The sequence below is a fragment of the Sinocyclocheilus rhinocerous genome, unplaced genomic scaffold, assembly GCF_001515625.1.
Source record: "Sinocyclocheilus rhinocerous isolate Xijiao unplaced genomic scaffold, SAMN03320098_v1.1 scaffold954, whole genome shotgun sequence".
NCBI lineage: Eukaryota > Metazoa > Chordata > Actinopteri > Cypriniformes > Cyprinidae > Sinocyclocheilus > Sinocyclocheilus rhinocerous.
Genome location: NW_015644642.1, coordinates 104,112 through 127,937, shown reverse-complemented (window position 1 = coordinate 127,937; position 23,826 = coordinate 104,112). Strand labels below are relative to the sequence as shown.

The window sequence follows — 23,826 nt, the reverse complement described above, 5'->3', positions numbered from 1 at the left end:
GCATCATCAGAAAAGCTTAGAGGTGGCAATGCCTACAAACTTCATGTACTTTACTTCATTTCCAATCGATCGAAGATTGTTCCTGCCACGGGATAAAATAAATAAATAAAACCGGTAATTATAACATTTTTTTGTCTCATTTTTTTTCTCGCATCCTGAGTTTTTGCAACTATGATTTTTTTTTTTCTTCAGAATTTAGAAAAAAAGGCAAAATCGTGAGATATAAACTCAGAATTACAAGAAAATAATTGAGATAAAAAGTAAATTTTTTTTTCATCCCGTGGCAGAAACAACATTAATAGAATGTTAGAGAATTATTTACAATATGCAAAAATAAATGAAATGTCGTTAATTCATAAACACTTTTTTTTTTTAAGAATCTCTGATCTTGCACAACTATGCTATGCCAAAAAATCAAAGGAAAAGAAAATCACAAAACGTTCATATTTTGTAATGTTTGTATTTTGTTTCATCGTCACAAAATGGGTACATGGGGAGGAACAAGCCTTTCAAAAGAACCTGAGGTATTTTGCGTCAAGCAGCCTAAGGTATCAAGATTTTCTCTTAAAAAAACTCCCTATATCAATTAGTTTTGTCGATACGATGCTATTCACACAAAATATAATAATAATAAGTTGCCAACTATTTAACAATTTCAGCAAAAAAAGGACAGCCTGCATCTTTTTATTACATGTTTTAAATAATGATAACAATGTCTTTAAAATTATAGTACAGGGAAGGAAAAGGAAATACAGGTAATGTCTCACACAAGGAAAAAAACTTACAGCAGCACAAATACAAGATTTGCCATACAGAAAAGCTAACTGAAAAATACAGACATAAATAAATTGCTGAACTATTTCCCATGGAGAGGGCAATCCCATTCACATTTGCACACACACGCCCTTTCTGTGTTATATTTAACCTTTGGAGCGTTCTAGAGATTCTGAGAGAAACGGAGAGGATGAAGGGAAAAGGGGAGTGAAGGAGAGAAAGAGTAGAAGAGAAATCGGTGCTAAAGAGAGAAAGCTCAGAGCTCAGACATGTAATTGACTCATTAAAAGCTCCCCTAAGAAGAAAGCAAGCAGAATGTATTGTCACCATAGTGCAGATTCTGTTCTTATCAGTTACTGGTCTTTCATATAACGTTTATGATCCAATAAAAACTAGTTGATCAGCAGACATAACTGTCAGACCATCAGCCATGTTCAGTTTTTGCTGATGAAAAGGTTAGGGGTTTATCTCCTCTCCAAGACGCCCGTTTAGAAGAGCATCTGCAAAGGGTCCTTCTGGCATTCACAACAACAATCCACACATCCTCCCACAATCAGACCAAAACAAACAATAAATAATGTCATAAATATGCAGAACAAATGGGGGACACAGACAAACCCCTTTAGAGTCCCTGTCATTTTTTCCCTTCATTTCGTCTTGTGTGCTTGTTAATACAAAAATCTAATTCTTGAAAATCAAAATGAGTCGCTACTCATTTTCCCAATGCTGGGGTATCATACATATTTTTCTAGATTACTCTAGAATATTCATGCTGGATTAAAGTCTTTAATAATTCAAGCCAGCAGGCTGGAGAGACAAACGAAAGCCATACCAAATGCTTTAGTTTGTGACACACTGCAGGACATCAATGGTTACACATGATTTTTTGTAAAGCGCTGTGGTACCCTTTTAATGAGAACGTTCTAAAACTTCCCTCTTAAAGCAACAGAAAGTGCATTTAAACATCAGATAATTCCTGGTAATAACTGCACTACCTTATAAAGAAAAAGGAGGACAAAAAAAAAAACGAAGTAAAAACACATATTGCTTGTATTGCGTATCAGTTTTGCGAGTGTATTTTTGTAAATATCACAGAAAAGGAGAGATCAACACTGAAAAAGAGGAAAAATAAAAACTCCACAATCTTTATATTATTTCTCATTACCAGAATGACCCAGTAGAATAAATTAAAACTGTAACTAAGAAAATGACCAAAAAAAACTTTAAACGTCCATTGAAATCACTGTGTATAGTTCATATACTATTTGTTTGTAAGGAAAACAGCAGCCTTGACGCATGCTTAGTGAGAGGAACGTGGGTTGCACAACAGTTCGCGCATCACCACTTGGGCACAGGAGGGGAAGGACTAGACCCTGAAATCTGGGTAACAAAAGAATGACAGAGAACATTATGGGAAAACGCCCACAATGCATTTCCTTCATGACATGCCTGGTTCCTCCTCCAGGATTCCATGAATGCTGGGATACAGGAGCAGGGTGGACAAGAGCACCGCACAAAGAGGCCTTCATTCAGCCAGTAAAAGCATGTACCACCAAGGCTTAGTCTGTGCTGACTCCTTGTGCTGTGGTGGTGTAACGTCCATAATAAAAGAAACAAGTGTGAGCATAACAGCCATGCTTGATTCTCAATACACCAAAAGGCTGGTAAAGCTTTTGTGAGGAAAAGGGTGGTCTGTTTCTAGAATGAGGAAATGAGGGATTCTGCCACTGCAGTCTCAGCTCGTTGTCATCCGGGGATGGCTATGGCTTACAAACAGTAGAAAGACAAAGAAAAAAGTCAATCTGCGTCCGGTTCCACCGGCTTAAAAAGACAAAAAACAAAAAAAGTTCAATTTCTGAGAACTAGTCATTTATTGACAATTCTATGAACTAATATGAATGTTCCACAGCCTTGCCAGGCCCACTCTTAGTCATCCTTGCTCATAAGTGGCGTCTGTCCGTCTGTGCGTTAAAGTCCCCAGGGGCTGTGCAGGTGATGTCAGGATACTTCAACGATTTCCATGCTTCCAGAGAAGCTGGACTGTTTGCTGATCTTTCCCAGTTCCTCCCTTGAACGTGTCTCCGATATGCCCTCTTCAAACTCCATCTGACAGCTGCGCCGCTTGAACTGCTTATCGGCAGCACTGGAAGTGGGAGCGTCCTCGTGCCAGCTGCCCCTCGAGTCCCGTGGCTCCCCCACCTTCTCCCGCAGACGCACAGCCTCGCATGGGCCGGGAAGGCTGCTGCATCCCAGTGCAGGAAAGTGTACCGCCCCTCCTCCACCTCCATTACCGTTCATTGACTCCGAGCTGTAGAACCAAGGGGCTTCGCCTGTTGGCGTTACAGGGGTCGTGGCCTGTACGGTGTCTCTATGCTTGGTCCACATGGGCCCGGTGCCCACAGTGGGAAGGCTGAGCAGCAGGGAGGGCTTTAGATTGTTGTCAAGACTGGGACTTTTGTGTGCGGGGAGTGAGTGTCCGAAGTGCGAGTGCACAGGAGAACTTCCAGCGCTGCTACCATTGTGCTTGCTTTTCCTCCGCGAACGAGGTCGGGAGCTGCTCTCAGGAAAGAGGCCTGGAGATTCAGCTAAACTGGGGCTGACAGGCGAGTACTGGCATACGCCATTGGCTTCTCTGGCCTCTGGGCTATCCAGCTTGCAGAGTTTGGGAACATCTTCGGTATGCGCAGGAGTGAGGCGAGGACAGTGGTTGGGCTCGTAGACCGATTTGATGTCAAGTGAGAAAGAGCGTTTGAGCCGGTTGGTGTCTAGGATACGCTCTGCTGACAGATTCAAGCCATTAAAGCCCTGATGGAGGGAGGTTGGAGAAGGTAGCTTGGTGTCCAATTCTGTGCCGTCCTTCTCGGCCTCCAGACGACCCTTTTCAGGATCACTTGAAGATTCTCCTCTAGGTTCTGACAATTCCTTCAACTGCTCCAACTTCTCCTGACCCGAGGACAGAGCCTTTAGCAATTTCAGACCTTTCTCGAACTCCAGCAGCTGCCCCAGGAAGTTGAAGTTGGGTGATATTGAAGGTCTGCGGTCCTTCACAAACCTGGAAACACAAGATGAGTAAGAACGATAACCTAAGGACAAATATATGGAAAGGAAGACATCTTCAACACAAAGACACATCATGTGAGCTTGTAAAGGCCTTGAACAAAAATATGTGTTTAGGAAGGCCACGATGGGTATTGTTTACAAGTGTTTCTATGTGATCCAGTTTACATGTTGCAGGAAATGGATATACAATTACAGCTAGCAGAAAATGTCTTTCTGAGACTGTGCAATTTAAGCTGCAGGGTGTCTGGGTGAGTTTACCTGTACGCGTCATCTGATGACAAGCCCATTGTCTTCATGATATAAGCGATGGCGATGGTAGCGGACCTGGAGATGCCAGCTAAACAATGGACAATGACTCGACAGTTGGAAACCTTGGCTTTGTCTGAAAGGGAGAAGGGAAAAACGTGAGCAAACACAAAACATGCAAGACAACCAAATACCTCTTCAGTGACAAGCAAGAAAAAAACCCATATAATTTCTGCAAATATGCTTTGAGGATCAAATTTGTTCTTCCTGATACCATCACAGGGGGTGCTACTCACTTTTCATGCTAACATGTGAAGTTCACTTGAAGAAAATAAATCAGACAAGGGAAACTAAATAAACTTTTCCAATTGTAACAAGTTAGTTCTTACCAATAAACTCATTGGTTTTGTCTAGCCATGGCAGGAGTTTTTCACAGTAGTTGTCATTGACGGGAATGCGCATGAAATGGCTTTCGGAGATGAACTCTGGCTTTGGGCAGGTGTTGCTTGCATTTAACACATATGTGATGCCGTTTTGAGCCATCAGATCCTGAGAGTGCAAAGAACCAAGGTATGAATGTGACTATGTGACTACTCCAGTTTTGGAAGTTTTAACAAATGAAAAGTTTCTAACATTCCAAGACCTCAGTTACAGTCAGCTGTACCTTGTTGAGCACATCTTTTTGGGAGCCCAGGTAGAGATGGGGCAGGATTCGTGTGGGACCAACGTTTGCCACAGGCAGACATGGCTGAGACAAACTCATAGGCAGAGTGGCCACTGGCTTGCCTTCACACAGGCCTGGGAAACAGGATGAAAATGCTGCAAAACCACCTAAAGAAACAGAGAAAAAGAGAGAACGTGTTAGGAAACAAAATTACCCCCTACCTATGTGATGGAAGAAAGACAAAACCAACAAGAATGCTGGATTTGGCGACTGTCAACATTGTCATTGTTGTAACATAAGTCGTTATGTAAGGGATGCAACTCAAAATCTCTCAAGCAGGACAAAGAACTTAAAGAGCAACCTATAATAATAAGAGGCATATTTCAAGTCAAAACCTTTCATACAAACAAAAGACATGCTGATGTCACGCATCATTTGTCAAAACCTAAACAAGAGAGGATTCAGATGTTATGAACAAGATTATGGCAGTCTAGGTCAGTGCATGTACAAACACAGCAGTCAAGTAAGCAAAGGCCAGTTGGCCTAAAGAAGGATTCTGTTTCTTTAAGAGGCGGGTGGCTCCAGTTTTGGCATTTGTCTGCTGGAGCTCCTTTTCCTGGATGACCTAATATCCTCAACTGAACAATTGCGTCAGGCTTAGAGAATGAGGGTGGTCACAGGTGCAGACCAAGCCCTTGATCCATAGCTCTGGGGCGTTGAGTGTCTGGACAGCGATGTACACACGTACAAATGCAAGGTGCAAAACTGGAAATGCACTCACGTGCATCTATAAGCAGCTGAACTAGAATGCATTTGTGTAACAGGGAAAGATGGAAAAGCGGAATGGAATTACAGAGGAAGAAAGTAAAGTCTTCATTGAGCTGTGCAATGCTGCCAGAAAGCGTGAGCCCCGGCAGATGGGTTTAGACCTTAATCGCAGATGAGCTCCATGAGAATCTGGGACATGGTAACCCTGGGAGCGTGCACACACAGCAGTCAACTAGGGAGTCACGAAATAAGTTCATCCCGGCCAAGAAACAGTGCAATAGTCCAAACAAAAGTGACTGTGTTAAACAGATCTGGGTGGGAAGGAGTTAAAATGAACAAGTCAATAAAATGAGCCATGGCAAATAAAGAGTGAGGTGATAAGAAGGTTTACAACAAAGAGAAACGTCAGCCACACTCAACGTTATTGCATGATGTCATTCAGAGTCTATGCATGGGTGACAAATCATACATCAATTAACCGTGAACTTTAAAAGCCACCTGCTTTGCCCTAACTGACAACAAGGAACACCTGTCCCTCTTATCAATGTGCAAATCCCCATCTAAACAACTATTGTTTGCTTGGGGGTGCCTGGTTCTTTAAGAGCTTGAGCGACAATCTGTCTGTTTCCTGCTATTAATGGCAACGGCTGGTACAATGACATCATCTCTCAGCACAGAAGACGAAGGTGATTTGCATGTCACTCAAGCAGAACCAACGGGCCCCTGTTGCCTCCTCCATACGCCCTCGATACCAGTGGTAGAAGAATGACTGCCGACCAAATGTTCTACGACCCCCATTCTGGTTCAAATACACCCTTCCCCCCAAACCACACACACACACACAAATACGTTCAAACACATTGATACAACATCAAATCCTGGATGTCTGTTCACCATCCCCCAGCTGTAACTCCCCTCACCGGCCCAGTGACATAACTGCCTAAAAAAGGCTTTGTCATTATGTCAACACTGTCAGCAATACCCAAGTAAGACTACAAATTTTGCCTGGTTAAGGCTTGTAAGAACCGGCTTCCTTTCCCACATCTCTCAAATGCATTACTTTTGCCAAAACATGGAAGTAGTGCCGACTTCCCATCCCTCTTCCTTGAACTCAAAGGTCAAGGATTTCAAAGGGCATCTGGGATCTGTGAAAGCAAGACTACAGCTCAAAAGGCAAGTGGACAAGTTCTCCTTTGGAAGTGATCTTTCATCCCCTCAAGGATCTGGAATAGTGTCCTGAATCAAAGATCTACAGGGGTGCTTTATATAGCTTCCTTGAAAAAAAAAAAAGTGTTACTGGACCACAGCAACACAAACAGGAACACGTACAGCACCACATTGTTGAAAAGCCAAGAGAGGAAATACTTGAGTGAGGTCATCAGCTATCATTTCTAACTGGGCGGTGCTGGTGACAGTTACGATTACAAGGAAACCACAAGCTTCCGTATCTGTCTTAACATCTTGCTAATGTTGAATCAACGAACGCCTACTTTTACTTCTTCCACAGAAATATGAACAATTATTTGCACCTTAAGCAGGCAAGTTAAAGAAGTGTTTCAAACACACATTTAAAAGAAACTGATGTTCTCACTAGATGTTGCGAGCATGTAGGACTCTCTGAATCAAATAAATATACACATGCACAACGCACAGACACACACGACTGACTTAGGCAACATTAGTCACTTTTATAGACTCCAGTTACTTAAGAGGGCAGTGGTGACGTTTCTCAAAACCACTAGGCATATGAGTATATGTGTGTTTTCAGCAAGAGAAGTGTGCCAGGGTCAATCTCACGCTGGACGAAAAGGCAATGTGCCACTCGCATACTTCCTCTATGTTTTTTTCTCTCTCTCTCCAAAGCTTACATAACCTCCATTCACCATCCAACTTTCTCTGACGTGCCTCAGACCTCAGTTCTTCTTAAAAGTGCAATAACCTCTCTCGTACAGAGGAACCGTAACATCATGGAAGAATTTATGTGGAATTGCAGGGTGAATAGCTTATACAGAGACTACAATGCTCAGGTCACCACAGACATGTGTGATACCTAAATTCGACTGCAGCTGCAATACCATGTTCCCCTACTGTGCAACAAAGCAGCAGACAAGGTAATAAGGTTACATTTTTCGGATATGGCCATGAACTATCGAGCCGCATTTGTGTTTAATAACACAGAGTGCACAGTTCATTAACTCCACCCTTTGATATCAGTTCATTGTTCTGCAGCACCTGACCTCCATCTTTAGGAGCCCCTCAGTTTTTCATCTTTTCAGCTGAGCTCTATAGCCACTCTCACACAGGCTTCCATTCAAGGCTCTACATCCAGCAGCATTGATGGGCCCCTGAATGAAACTAATGCACATCAACACACACGCACACACATACGAGTCTCCAGATGCAGAAGACATGACGCCATTGAGGAGCAGCCCCCATCTGTCCCCATCTCTGCGTGCACACACACACTTATTAGCATCTCAATAAAGGCCCAATGACATCATTGCACACATGCATGCTGCACAATGAGGAACACAAAAAACAGCAGGGGGTTGGTGGCTACCTCATCACTCCCGGCGCTTTGTGTCATGCTTGACAGATTAGAAGTGTTAAACCCCAGGACCTTGTATCATCGAACCATTAACTGTTGGCGCTATTACAATTATTGCATTTCTGCCCTAAAGCCATTACGAAAACATAGACGTCACTCCAATAAAAGTAAATTGCTTGGCAAAGTCCAACTGTTTAACTTGTATTTGGTGACATCAGTAGAATGCACACGTAACTCAAATATAAACTTGCATGTGTGCATAACGTTGTGAACCATGAACAAATAAATCCTATGCACGTCCATTTAATTTTCTACTATTCTAGGAGATAATCATAGGAGCAATGCTAGGTTAATGCTTAACTCTTCAACATAAATTTAGGTTAAAGAAAGACACTGAAAAAAGAATTCTAACATCAGCCAAATATTTGGGACTACAGGAAAGAAAGAGGAAGATGATGAAACATATCGCATAACCAACACGTGTTTGACAGGTACAGATGGGAAAGCACCATCGGTCCAGGTGACAACAGATGCTACACACCTCTTAGCTTGCGTTCTTTCCTCATCTTGCGGACTCTGATTTTGAGCCTCATGTCTGTTCGCTGGATCCCCGGCCAGAAGCAGTTCTCCGGGGGGGATATGACCACGTCTAGGGGCATCCGCACCAACCAGTCCAAACCGCAGTCCAAGAACTATACGTCCGAAAGGTACTGGGTACCAAAAAAAGGTAAGATCCTAAAAAAACACTTCGGAGGGAAACTCCACAGGAAAGCAGCAACAACTGCGTCCCCCTCACAAAAAACGAGGGCAGAAGAAATGTGTGGTCTTTCCTCAGGAGCGCCACGGATCTTTTCTCGATCTCATTCTGTGTGGCAATAACTGAAAGTGGAGCTCGCTATTGTACAGCCTCCGTTCAAGTCTTTCCCCGCCTCTCTCTCTCTCTCTCTCTCTGTGTGTGACCTTAGAGTGAATGAGCTCATTTGCCGTGAGCATAGTCTGCCCTGTCTCTCTACTCTCTCGCTTACTTTCACTCTGTCTCCCCCCGTCTTTCCTCTCTCTCTCGCTCTTACTGTGTGTGAGCTGAATCTGGCTTATGAGTAAGGCATGCAACCACATTCCTTACTCACAGAGCAAATATGCAGCCACCTTAGGGGCCCACTCAATGCTTTTCTGAAAATGAAAAAATATAACACCCACCACTGTTTTAGACTGCAAGTACACACATAATATATGAACACAGATGCGTTTGATCTTCTCTTTTCACACTTAAATGCATTCAATTTACAACAACAAAGCACAGTACATTTTAAATAGCAAATTTTAAAATCAATAAAACAACTAAAATATATGCATCTTATGTGCAATTATAATTATTTCTACTGATAATGCATTTTCCATCTGAATTTTGCATTATCAACCACTTTCCTGATATATTTGAGGGGACGGCCCAAGGCCGGGTGTGTGCATGGGCCTTTTTCTGATCTTTCAATCTAATATTGCGGAAAAAAGCTTGCAGCTTTCGTTTCTGCTCTGATAGTCGCAAAACTATGCAGAAAGTTCTAGGTTTGTGTTAGAATCAGGAATGGTAAGAGAACATTGTGCTTTAAAAAAAATTTTTTTTTCACATTCAAACCAAACTTACGTTTTCAGCCAGCAAAGTTTAAATCCCATCTGGCTAGCGCGGTTCAACAACACATCCTGTTATGTTTAAGAATTAGGTCAGTAGGCAGAAAAGAGGCGGCCTTTTGTGCCCGTTTGAAAGCATTAGACCAAAAGCGTTTATACTATGAACGCAATCTGGCCGAATGCGTTTTTGACTACCTCCGAAAGTGGTCAAAAGTGGACAAGCTCAAAGCATTTCTGACCCTGTTTAAACCTGTATTTAATGTCATTCACTTGTGATCGGATCGACAAATACGCATCTTAATACCAGGTGTAAATGACCTAAAATGCCCTGTTAGTACAAGCCATAAAACGTCACACTGGCAAAAACTAAGGTCATGGGTTCTATTCCCAATAAATGGAAATACTAAATGCATGACAAACACATCTGAGAAATCAAGTTTATTTCAATAAACTAAAAGTCTAACACATCTATCCATGTGCTGTAAGAGCACACCAGCCTAAACATGCTAAAATTGCTGGTAGCAGAGAGAGCACTGCAGGAAGTAGTTACAATGGCTGTTCTAAAGTGCATTACTGCATGTTGCAAACACATTTTGGTTTACTCAGATGCAATATAAGCACATAAAGCATTCCAGGCTGGTTGATACTGGTTAGTTTTGGTTGTATCATTCACTACTTTGTGAATGCTTACTGCATGCATCAAGAGTAAACATCTCAATGGCTGAGTATGATGCAGTAGAGAGAAGCTGTATCAGAATACAACACATTACACCGCAGGATCATCTATCAGGTGAAGCAGAGGGACCACATCATTCATGCAGTTTGGCTACAACTCCACAAGCCTATATGTGCAGGTTATGGAGTGTTGCCACAATATATTGAATGTATTTATACAGCACTTTTGGGGTCTAACAGAGGATGGTGTGTGCATGGAAGAGGAATTTTTGTGCGAATGCGTGTGTGGAGTAGGAGGGGGTTAGCGCTGATAGCGCTTGTTGTCAGAGCACCAGTGACATGCGATACGCGGATACATCAGTCCATGATGTAATGCTTACGGGGCCCCAGCTGTCATGCCTGAGGTGTGAGGTAGCCTCCAGTTGAGCGCAACGCCAGCTCCAATCACTCAACACTCACATGAGTGCATCAGTCTAAGTGTGTCCAAATCCCCCTGTCTGTGATAAAACAGCGTGAAAGTTCACTGGAGTTTGACATACATATCACATAAATGGATCCCAATGGGGCATCTCTCATTTACACTCACGATATGGGGCGAAGGAGCTAGAATTCTCACTGCATGATTAAGCTTCTAGATGTCTTATGTATACAAGCCATAAGTGAAGTCATGATGAAGTCACGGAAAGAAAGAAACACAACACGTGTGTGTAGACATTACATGCTATGCATGTGTAGCTATATTGTTTTACCGCCAACAAAACAGCAGATACATGCCATACTGCAATAAATGTGTCTTTACCCCTGGGCTGAACGATTAATCGTAATAAAACAAAAACTGCGATATGACTTAGTGTGATAATCAAATCGCTTGCAGTTTTATTAAATAAGTATATGCGCTGTGTGTTTCAGAGTGAAGCACCATCTCTGCATCTGCTCGGAGTTTGGGAACGCAACATGCGCCAACCATCTTCCTACTCTTGTAATGAGAAGCGCTTATCAACAAATGAGAAGCTTTAAGAGCTCCTTGCAATTTTCCAATATAAGCTGGTTTAACATTTGTGTGATATTAAAATATTAAGTAAATATTATAAACAGTAGTAAATAGCATTGTACTAAGCACAGCAAACTTGGATTTTTTTTTTTTGTGCTGTCAACGTTAACGCGTTAACGCATGCGATTCATTTTACAATCCTTAACGCGTTAAAATAATTTAACGCAATTAACGCAAAATTACTGAAGCACAATTTCTATTCTAACCCTTTAACCCAATTTTGCTTCTCTGCTTGCGATCAGATCATTTTAAGCTGCTAAACTCCGGGAAAGTTTTCAGTCCAATGATCCAGTAAGCGAATGCATTCAAACAATCCGTCCAAAACAGCGCTAATATAAAGGAAACCAGGCTGATTACATCAGAGATTGTAGAGAGAACTGAGACTCGCGTTGCGGTTTAAGTGAATTATTCATTCCAGTGTTTGGCTTTAAAAAACATGAGCTCTGTCATATTCTGTGATTGTCTCTGAAGAACAGTTCTTTGGTGTCCTTTTGGAGTTTCTAAGTGTCCTTTTTTGGAAAGACATTAAATTTATCTTGAAAAAAGCTGGCAGAAAATACAGATTTTTGAGAATCACCCTTCAATCTTTTGGTTTACTTTGCTGGATATAGCAAACGATGACAAAATACATATTTGAAACCAGATAAATGGTCTATGCTTAATTTCATGAAGTGTGTGATTAATTAGATTAAAAAATGTAATCGATTGAGAGCCCTACTTTTTTTAAATCACATTTTAAACACATTTTGCTTTTTTCACATTTCAGTTTTCTTCCCCAAATCATTCAGCCCCAGGTGTACTGCTCTATTTTTAATATCATTAAATCATCATCATCCTTTGTTGCACCCACCTGTTGCAGCAAACGTGTCAACTCGAACATATCCCAGCCGTTAGACAGCAGCCCACAACGTTTTCAGATGTAGGACTTTCCACACACACGTGATGGTGACACATTTAAATACCACTAATCTGGCTAACTTACACTCTTAAGAGTAAAGGTTCCAAAAGGGGTTTTTCACAATGATGCCATAGAAAAAAAAAAAAAAAAGGTTCTCCAAAGAACCTTTTAGTGAACAGCTTTTTTTCTAAAGAACCTTTCCCAGTACGGAACCTTTTGTAGAAAGGAAAGGTTCCAGGGATATTAAACGTTTTTAATGGAGCCGCCGATGCCAATAAAGAACATTTACTTTTAAGAATTTAGGAAATGGTATAGTTAAGTGATCAAAACCAGTTGCGGATTTGAACCCAACAAAGGGTGCTCCATGAACTGTGCTCTTGAGAAAGACAGTTCCCAGATTGCTTGTTCCTGTATTAAGTGTACTGTAAATCACTTTTTCCTCTTCCAACTTCTTCACACCACTAGTTTTATTGTAAAGTTACATATCCTCTTACACGAGGATATGGCTTTTGGTCGGTGATATTGCTGTGACTCAATGTTTCTATCAATCTCGTAAAACATGCTGAGCTATGAGGTGATAAAACAGCATTGCTTGACTCTTATATTAGTTTTCATTTAACACTGCCAATCCTGTTAAACACTATTAATGCTAAAGATCTCGCATAGTTCAGAAAACACTCGAGGCTTCTAAGTGTAATGGCTCAACAGGATGCCGTCACTCAGTACTGGGCTGAAACCCAGTGTACAGGTCAAAGGTCAAGTTCATTAATCAAGGTCTGCCATGTTTCAGCTATGTTACCGACAGCTGAAGAAGGACCCAGTTTTAACCGGTTTTAACACTTTTGGAGGCCAGTAACAACAGATTTGAATTTTCAGATGTTTTGCAAGGATGTGTTTATAGCCAAAAGCTTAAAACAATCTTATGCGATTCATACAAGTGGATGATGACATTAGTGGGATTAAGCAAGAAACTTGTTCACTTGTCACTGCGAGTTGTGAAAAAGACAAGGCGTCCCGAGAAGATTACTGACCAACTGTTGCACTCCTTCCTTTTTCCTAAGCTTAACATTAATGCTTTAATGGCAGAAGTTCAAATGTAGAGGGAAAAAGAGAATTCAATGGAGAACCCTGTAATAAAACTGCAGTTATGAAATAAATATATTAAATAAATATTACTACTATAGCTGCAAATTTCATTTAAAGCAGCCATGTAGTTTTTTTTCTTTAATCACATTGTGCTGTTGATGATTTGAACATATGTTTTGTTTGTGAATAAAATGGATTAGTTGAATTTGAACCGAGACCTGCAAAAACTATTTGCTTTAAATTTTTAATTTGCACCAATGGTCCTGATATATGGGCAAACATGCATTAAACCACACCTCTGTATTATATTTTACCACATTTCATGCATCATCTATTCCCATGTTGTCCATTTTTTCCTTACTCAAGAAGTAGGGGTGATTGAGAAACTAGAGTTGATCTATTAATATGGACGAAGGTCTCTGTTCCCCAACCCTTCCCCCCTAAAAGACAGCGAAAGAAAGCAATCTAAACCCCCATGGAGAACTATGATGTCATCGGGCCACATGTAAACCAGGATAGAGGTCTCCAGAGAGGCTTACACAACTGGGAGGATGTGCTTCATGTGGGAAGGAAAGGGGGAGATGGAAAGAGAAATGGAGAGAGCCTGAGAGAGAGAGAGAGATAAATGAGAGGGAGTATTAATGCTTACAATAAGACAGCAGAATTATGACAAAGCCCACATTCTTTACACAGGGGCTTCAAGCTCCGCTGGAAATCCAAATTTAGCCGAGGATGGAATGGAAGGATTGTGAGCCTCTATCAGGAAATGAGCGCCGGGTTGCCTCACTTGTTTGTGTATGTGTATGTCCTGTGTTCTGCAAACTTTTCCTGGAATTCCCTGCATTCTTGAAGAGCCACCAAAACCTTTGTAACTTTTGGAAGAGAATAGAACTAGGGCTGTCAATTTAACATGTTAATTTAGAACTGGAACATTACCTGAAAGAAATCACCACATGTAATCATGCTCCCTGACTCGTATGTGAATTCTATAATAAGGAATTTTCCTACCATCGGAGCGATTCAACACCCAGCAAATTTGCATAAATGGAACAGTTTGCATCAATCTTTCTGAGTTACGACAACTTCGAATGAAATTACTTTTAACCAACAAACTACACTGAGTTAAAGGAAGTTAATAATTTGTAGCATAAACACAAAAAGTTGATTACTCAAATCATTACAAACTAATTGAGTTGTGACCCTGGAACTAATTAATCGAATATTTTTCAGTTTAAAAAAAAAATAAACAGCTAGCATAGCACATGTTAGATGCAACTTATTTAGCAGGTAAATTTAGTGAATTGGTTGGAAATTACTTGTCATTTCTCATATGGTCTATGTAGTGTATACATTCACATAGCTGTCCACAACCTAACCAAGACATCTACTCTTCAGATCAATGGCAACCACAAAAACTTCAACATAACAGAAACTATTTTACTCTAAATGTCAAAAATAACCACGTTAAACACTAACAGGTCTTTCTCTTTACTAAAAAACACAAACTATTCCAACATTTGTTATCCTTATCCAGTCCTAGGCAAAGCATGCTGGGAATTAGAAGTCCACTACCCCATTTTCAAAAGTTATCAAGATAATTTAATTAACTTACCACTAATTTTTTTTAAAACCCCTGCATTTTTTTTTAGAGCGTACTAGAAACCGCATAATAATGGTCTAAAATGACTCAGAAAACCTTATACCAGAATACCTTAGCAATATTCTGGCGACATCCATAAAACTCTAACATTGTGTTAGAGAGTTTTTCACAACAAAAAACATTTCTTTCTGAAATTAGAAAAATCTAGTTCTAACACTTTCAGTTTAACAGCAACAAAGTGATCTATATTTTCCCCTGCAGTTCTACTCGACCCGCTCCGGGAGAATTTGAACCGGTGTTTACGCCATAAGAGGTGGTCGTGCTAACAAGGACGCTAAAGACCACAGCCTCTAGTGTCAGTCGCTAGTGTGCCTCTTGAGATCAGAGGAGTGAGGTTTACTTGCACTGCTCTTACTAGCTGGCTTCCATTACACTCACCCCCCTAAACCTCACTACCATCCGGGTCACGGCACCAATATAATCCCTCCGGTTCTACTTGGCCCACTCTGAGCAGGATTCGAACCAATGTTTCCAGCATTGGAGGCAGGCGAGCTAACAAGGACACTAAAGACCACAGCCTCTAGAGTCAGTTGCTAGAACATCTACTGAAACTAAGCTGTAAATCCTCACAAATTGTTGTGACAAACATATTTGGCTTTTTTCCAAAGCAGCCTACATTTCATTCATATATATTTATCAGTTCATGTATTCCCTGGGAATCGAACCCATAACCTGGCGTTGCTAGCACTGTGCTCTACTGTTTGAGCTACAAGAATTCCATAAACTTGGCCCGCCCTGAATGAAATATGCTGCCGCTTAGAGGTTAGCCAATCATAACACACTATTTACATAGAAGTCTTCAAGGTACAGAAGGAAAACCAGCCCTTTGTGGGTGGAAAAATTTAATTACGACTATTTTTGGTGCAAGAAACCATCGTTAAAGGTATAAAAGAGGTTAAAATAAAATGCACTGAAAGTGCTGAATATGAGTGGATATATATATATATATATATATATATATATATATACAGTATATATAATGTACTGTAGAGTGGAAAAGTATTCCTCAATTTAATTAAGTGCACTGAATGCTTTTCTTTTTTAAAGGGAATTTGGATGGTAGGTAGATTCAATGAAAGGAAATGGTGAAAAAAGAGGGAGACAGTAGCAGAGGGGAGAGGAGAAGTAGTTCATGTCATGCTGAAAGTATTTGGCACTGGTCGGTCTGCTGACATTTCTTCAGCTTGTTTCTCAGAATTGACATAACACATATAATTTGAGGTCTCTGAGAGCACAGAGAAACTATAGCCAAGTTTACAGCAGGCCATATGTAGGACAAATGCTACTCATTTCTTCATACCGCAAAGTGGTGTATGTATGTCGAGGGTACAGGGTGGAGACTGAAAGGTCATCTTTTCGACCTTTGTGAATCTGTGGTGTGTATATGTGTGCTGTTCAAGTAGGCGACTGGCGCCAGATGTGATGACCACAGGAGCCTGAACTAAAAATAGAGCCATGCTCTAATCAGAAAGACATACGGCCAGAGAAAGAGTTGAGTGTGTGTGTTTGTTGAAAATAACAGAGCACCAATAATGTCCCTCGAGAGCTTACCTCATCCTAATGGCAACAGTGGCTCTTTTTCAATAGAAGCATTGATCCCGGTGCTGCTCTGAGACGATAATGGAAACGGGTCATATAGACACAGGAAGTCAAACTGCTGCATGATGAAGTTTTAGATGTTAACCATCTAAAGTGACTCATACGTATTTTGAAGAATGCTGGTAACCAAACAGTTGACGGTAGCCAATGACTTCCACAGTAAGAAAAAAAAAAAAGTCAGAGGGAACCAGAAACTGTTTGGTTATCAACATTCGTCATAATATCTTCTTTCGTGTTCAACAAAAGGTTCATACAGGTTTAAGAGAGATTTTATTGTTCACATCATGTTGATTTGGTCAGTTTGTTGTACTATTCCTCACTTGTAGGACACTTTGGATAAAACTGTCTCCTAAATAAACTAGAATCTAAAGAAAATGCGGTGCTTGTCCATGCAAAACTCACCACCACAATGCAAGGGTTTTTTGGGTCGTATCAAGGGAAATTCTATGTGGTTGCTAGGGTGTTCTTGATGGTCCCCCAAGTGTATAGTGTTCTGGGGCTGGATTCATGAAACATTTTTAAGAAGAAAACTCATCTTAACTGTCTTATTTTAAGTTAAGAATAATTTTATTCTCAAAAAAAAAGAAAAATAAATGTTCTTATCTTTTTAAAGATTTTTCTTAGGCAAATAATGAGTTGGATCGCTTCAAAAATAGCACTTTCTTTGACAGGCCACACAATTTCAGGCATCATTCAGATTTCTTGTATATAACAATGTCTGAAAGTACAAATGTTGAGCTTTGGTGCCTATATGGAAACATAGGTTTGAATCTGGCCTGCACAGTGCTCGTCATGTCACAAGATGTTAACTGATGGACTGGAGTGGTGTGAATTACTTGTGGATTATTGAGATGTTTTTATCAGCTGTTTGGACTCTCATTCTGACGGCACCCATTCACTGCAGAGGATCCATTGGTGAACAAGTGATATAGTGCTAAATTTCTCCAAATCCCATGAAGAAACTAACTCATCTACATCTTGTATGGCCTGAGGGTTGCAACAGTTAGCCTAAGTTTCAACACTTCTCATCTCATTTGATGCCATTTTTGTTAGTGATTTCACTGACACAATTAACTTCATAGTTGGAACATTGTACATTTATGTTTAAAAATGCATCTTGGAATGTTTCTGAACGTTTAGTCTAAAAATATGATTGAGTTTTTGTTATAATCAGGGCTTACAACAGATAAAGTCAAGCAAATATAATAGGAAACATTTTTTCCCAGAGAAGTCCGTCAGACTTTTTCCTGTGCTGGTTTAAATCATGAATGCCCTCCTGTCCTTTACCTCCACTGGGCGTAGAAACGGCGGTAAAATTGGAGCTTTGGCTGACCGTGGCGAGTCTGGAGTCTGAGAGAGAACGTAATGTTGAGGGAATGCTTACAGTGAAAGGATATATTGATATTGTTTTAGAGCGAATGCGTCACCACCTGTTCATTACCTCATTTTGGCGAACACACACAAACACTTCAGCAAGATACGCCCAGTTGCATAATAGAAGCCGGGAGCGAGACAAAGCTGAATTCAGCTCCAAAAGCTGATAAATACAAAGGGGAAAGGAACAGCCGCGCTCTGGACCCTGCCAAGCTAAAACTTCTTCTAATTGAACATAATTCGCTACTTTCTGCCGAATTCCTCCCATTTGTGCTGCATTAACTGTTGGTGGTACAGAGGACATTTTATTCATCCTTTTTGAATGGAATATCACAAATTTGAAAGCATCTGCAAGTTTAAAATATGAGTTAGAAATTGACTCTTTGCATTTGTGTTGGTTTCATATGGTTTTAAAAAGTTTAAATAAATAATGAAATTAATTGATCAATATATTTTTTAATGAAATAAAAACAAAAATGAAATAAAAAGTCATGTGGTGTAACCATCAAGTAAAAAGTAAAAACATTTTCTTTACACCTTGAAAACATGAGTGTACACATCTTAATCATTATTAAAAAAAAAAGTTTTTAAATATATTTGTCAAGGTAAAAAGTATTTAATATGAAGATCAGTCATTGTTAATTCATAAATATCATTACAGTTTTGGGGAGTCACACTGCATCATATTTTACAATCTGAGCTAACCTTGACTTGACATAAAAAGGTTAAATTATCGAATATTTATTTGATTTATTTGACTTATTGACATTGACACACAGTCAAGGGAGTTTGCATGTTGGTTGTACGGGACCATATGTTTTTGATTTTGTGGACATTTTGTGGAAGGTTTTAATAAAATACATTTTCTTTCAAGAAGTTTATTTATTCAATTAGGATTTTTTTCTTCATCATGATATCCGGACAGTGTATCACCCTGATATCTCCTCAAATAATATTTTTAAATCAAAACTGATTCTTGTATTTTTGAATAAATTAATATATAGGACAAAAATTTGAATGATATCATTGACCCACATAATACCTGGAGAAAGTGACATACATGAACGCATATACAGTAGGTGACCAAGTGGACTTGATGTCCTACCATGCATAGAAAAACAAAGGCAGATGGCGACAGGCTAGCGAGATAAAGAGTGATTGCACATCTGCAGGACACGCACATTCGTTCTGAAGCTTGTCCCTGTGGGTGAGGTGTGAAAGCTTCAGGCGGTGTGTGTAAATGTGTGTGTGCCATTCCAATAAGAAGAACGGCATGAACAAGATGCCTGTGGAGTGGGATGGACGATCAAATTCAACAACAGCTCGCATAACATTTCAGATCCTGTGATCGCCCGACATTAACAGGAAACAGCGTGCCAGCTCAACAGGCAACAAAGACAAACTTGCTGACAATCAACGAGGTGAACCCAAAGAGTTGGTTCAGGTGTGGTAGTTTCAGCTAAACCCAGCAGGAAATGAAGCAGATGAAGAAGTTTGGTGTAAAGTTCATGGACAAAATATAAATACACTTGTGATTTGTGCCACCTCATACTTTTCAATGAGCTGAAAACAAACAACGTCTTTCACGTTATCATCCATTTACATCACTACATAAACATGGCCAAGTATGCTGGCTAACTGACAAATTTGCACACTAAACATATTAACCATTTCTTTGCTTTAATGCTTCACATCACTCTAAATTGTACTGAAAAATTGGTGAAATTACGGTATCGTACCATTTTAGATTGAAGATTTTAGATATTTTTTACCATCTACTGACCAAGATTTCACAACAGTTGCTAAAATGTAGAAAATGTTCAACTGATTAGATTCTCCCGGATCTGAATTTGGGAGAAAACCGGTGACATCACAATATCCCTGCACCTCCCCAAAATTTGCATAGCCTTATTAAAGATCCGAACATTAGAAATGCAGTGCCAAGCATTTTATCCTCAGAGGAAACGCAGGTAAATACAAAGTTCTCTCATGAAACTCTAGATGGCGCAGGCCGATAGGTTCTAACTCAATCTAAAATAATTACATCATCGGTTTCTTGATTGGTTTCTTTTAGCATCAGCAGCCAATGAGCTTGCTGCTCAACATTCAAATACTTGGCTAGTGCTTGCTGTAGCAGTTGCAGCACACTTCAGAAACCCTCCACCTTCCCCAGTTCCACCTGTATAGATCTACTATGGGGTGATTTCATGTATGCTATATATGGGGTCTATTGCATATTTTATATATGCAGCAGCAGTATTTCCTACATGCTCACAGCAGCATTTGCATTTCATGACCCCTTTAACTTCCATGGAACCTTTCAAATGCGCAAAAGGTTCTTTATAGTGGAAAAAGGTTCTTTAGATTTTTAAAATGTTCTTTACACTCAAAAAACTGGTTCTTTTAAGAACTGATCACTGGAGGGTTCTTAAATGGCTCAAAAATGCTTCTATGGCATCGTTGCGAAACAAACCTTTTGGAACATTTGTTTTTAAGAGTGTAGACAAACTTCTTTGAGAACCACGCATAAAAAAAACAAAACTATTTTTACATAAAGTGTTGAAATTTCATGAAATCCTTCTTAAATAATGTTATCAAACAATGAAACCATCACTTGCTCTCTGTTACATCAGTCTGCGTCGCTTTGAGGGACTTTCAAATTGGGTTTGTGCATAAACGCCACTCTTTCATCCAGATAGCATTTATACTAAGGAAACGGTGACTGTTTAAGACAGGAAGTGGTCATAAACGTCCTGTTCATTTAGAGTCTATCACTAACAATCATCACTATTCCGATCATAACACCTATGCTAAACCAAAAACGCTGTTACACAACTCAGTAGCTCTGATACAGACCCTCGTGTACTGCTTCAGCTCTCTTTATTACTGGTCACTGTAATGTATGTGTACAGTGTGTGTGAACAGCATAGTGCGCATATACTGTATGTGAATTTTTTTGCTCAACTTATTTTGTCCACAAGGTGGCGACACTTGCTCTGCCGTTATTTTGCAGTCAAAAAAGACAAAACAAAACAACAACTACTACAGATGCAACAACAATAGATGCCGGAGTTGTGCACTTGTGTGAGAGGGTTCAGAGATGTTTGCAACTTTAGTTTAAAGGAAAGACCTTTTTATCACAAATAACTTATGGAGAGAAATAGCACAAACACTGGACAAGGATGAAACGTTCTATTGTGCATGTGTCGAGGGCCTGTGTTCATGCACGCTATCAAATGGAGTATACTTTGAAAAACTGTGCATTTGGTTGAACACATACACTAAGGTTACAGTCAGACTGCAGAAAAAATGTTGCCCAAATCCTTTTTTTTTTGCTTATATGTGACTTTTTTTGTTGTTGTTGATGTTTTTGTTCATGAAAATGTGAACAGCACAAACTACATGGAATCTGAACTTTTCAATTCTGACTTGGGCCACTTCTACATGTGGTCCTAAATCTGATTCAGGTCAGGTCAGGTTACCCTAGTTCGACATTCATCATAATTCTCCACTGATGGGATTCACTTCAAAGATTTTTAAAGTTCACAAGAAACGTGACTAATGTTCACAGTTGATTCCAGTAGAATTTGACATTAGCATGTTGCTAAGCTAACAGCACAAAAAAAAAATTATGAAAACCCTAAGAAAATTAACCATGGTTTTACAACAAATAAAACCAAAAAACCACGGTTACTATAGTTACATCAAGGTAACCACAACTTACCCATGGTTTTGCTACACTAACCATAGTTTAACCATGGTATTTGTAGTAAAACTGCAGTTAAATGGTAATCAATACGCCAAAAACATGGTTACTACTACATGGTTACTACACTACAATAAATCCATGGTTAATTTCCGTAAGGAATGCCAGAAAAATGCCACACAAATATGGTGAAAATGCATTTTAAATTAACTCTTCTTCTGCCAGCTTTTTTTTTATTTTTATTTTTTTTTAAGTTGCCAGCCACCGCCAGCATTTTCGGTCATTTTCACAAAACTTTCATTGCCCCCAGAATATTACATTGTATGAATATCTGATGATTGCACTGGCGCCGCATGCGCGCACACAGTTAAGCATTGCTACCTTGACAATGCAGCCTGTTCATTATCATAATAAAATACAGTCAGTCAAACATATGGAGAAAAAAAACTATGTAGTAAAAAATTTGTAGTAAAATATATCAAAGGTGCAAAGGTTTTTTGTAGTAAAATATATCAAAGGTGCTGTCTCAGCTTCAGTGATCGCCGTGTTAACTTTCCATGTCACGTGTGACACATTTCTAATTCAAGCTTACTGAAAAACACTAAATGAGACTCAAGGAGGTCTTAAGCTTTAAAGGTGACAGCCGCTTCAGCGCAAGCAGCCACATAATCAAAGATTTGCAGAAGTGCTGAAATTTCCCCAAATCCTGACTGAAATAAATTTGAGCTTCTTTTCACTGCTGACATATTTGGATCAAGCAGCTTAGTAAGAAGTGAGAGGGGGAAAAAAACCCATAAGCTTCACGCTGAAAACTGCCTACTGTGAGGATTTCTACAGACTCGTCACTTTGAGAGCTGAACTTTGCTGTGACGATCGCTATTCACAGAAAGTAATTATTATAGGGAGTGACAAAAAGTTGGTATTTTTGGGATGTTTTCATAGGGTTTGATCTCTATATACCGGTTAAAAAACATGCCTTTGGCAACCAGCAGCTCTTTTGTGTAACATGACATCATTTGATTGACAGCAGGGGATTCCTGTTGGACCAGTGCATAGCAGCTGCACAAACGGTTAACATTACATCTTTAATGCTTTTCCTCAGAAGTTGTGTAGGAAGGCTGGGCATTTCAAGTAATTTATATATATATATATATATTTTTTTTACTATTTATAATATTTACAGTATCAATTGCTAAGGCTGATGGATTTTGATTATTATAATTTTGAGTATAATATATTAAATACATATAAAGTTAATATGTTTGTTATATTATCTAGAAACAATGTATAATTTAATAATATGTTACTACAATATATTGTTTTTAATTATGAAATAACATATTACATTATAATGCTACATTGTTATAGTTTTACATTTTATTTACAAACAGAGTGAGGGAGAATATATGTGAATATTAATGTTGGTTACAATATATACACAATATAATGTTTAAAAAAAATTTTTAATTAGACAATATTTACCATTTAAAATGTTTACAATATTTACTGCAGTATCCCTTGCTAAGTGTTTTGTCTAAATATTATATTACATATTTTAGTTATATAATTTTGTCCATACTCAAACATAATATACAATATATTAAAAATAACAATTAAGACATGTACATGCAATTTTGTTTTATTTTTCTTATATTTTGATTAAAGTCGCATAAAAATTGTTTTAAAAAACTATACCACTTATTTTTTATAATAATTACTACTAATGTAATGACCAATATGCATTAATAAAAGTGTAAAATTAAAAAAAGAAAAAAGTCACATTAATAGAGTTAAATAAAAAAATCGACTATAAAAATAATTAAGACATACATGAAACTCTTCTTCTTTCTTTTATTATTATTATTATTTTTTTTATTTTTTTTATGTTACATCACAAATAATGGTTTAAAAAAAGCTAACCTTAACCACCTATTAAAAAAAACATATTTTTATTAATATTATTAATAATCATTACTACTAATAATTTAATGGCCAATATGTATAAAAAAAAGCAATAAAAATTAATAAAAGCACACGCACACACACACACACACACACACACACATACACACACACACACACACACACACA

The 23,826-nt window shown here is 39.0% G+C and overlaps 1 protein-coding gene across 6 annotated transcripts in view; it reads right to left on the bottom strand.

Moving 5' to 3' along the window:
* Positions 1-668: 668 nt before the first annotated feature.
* The window catches only part of LOC107758748 (dual specificity protein phosphatase 8-like), a 56,426-nt gene continuing 33,268 nt past the window's right edge, over positions 669-23,826 (bottom strand). For 5 of the 6 annotated variants that reach the window (XM_016576554.1, XM_016576551.1, XM_016576555.1 and 2 more), the window contains 4 exons: positions 4,745-4,911; positions 4,470-4,629; positions 4,093-4,216; positions 669-3,826 (listed from right to left, as the gene is read on the bottom strand). In XM_016576554.1, the coding sequence (XP_016432040.1) occupies positions 2,773-3,826; positions 4,093-4,216; positions 4,470-4,629; positions 4,745-4,911 (1,505 nt within the window). In that variant the 3' untranslated portion in view covers positions 669-2,772. Of the gene's footprint in view, positions 3,827-4,092; positions 4,217-4,469; positions 4,630-4,744; positions 4,912-8,601; positions 8,955-23,826 lie in introns of those variants that run through there. The other variant, XM_016576556.1, reaches the window with a different exon arrangement.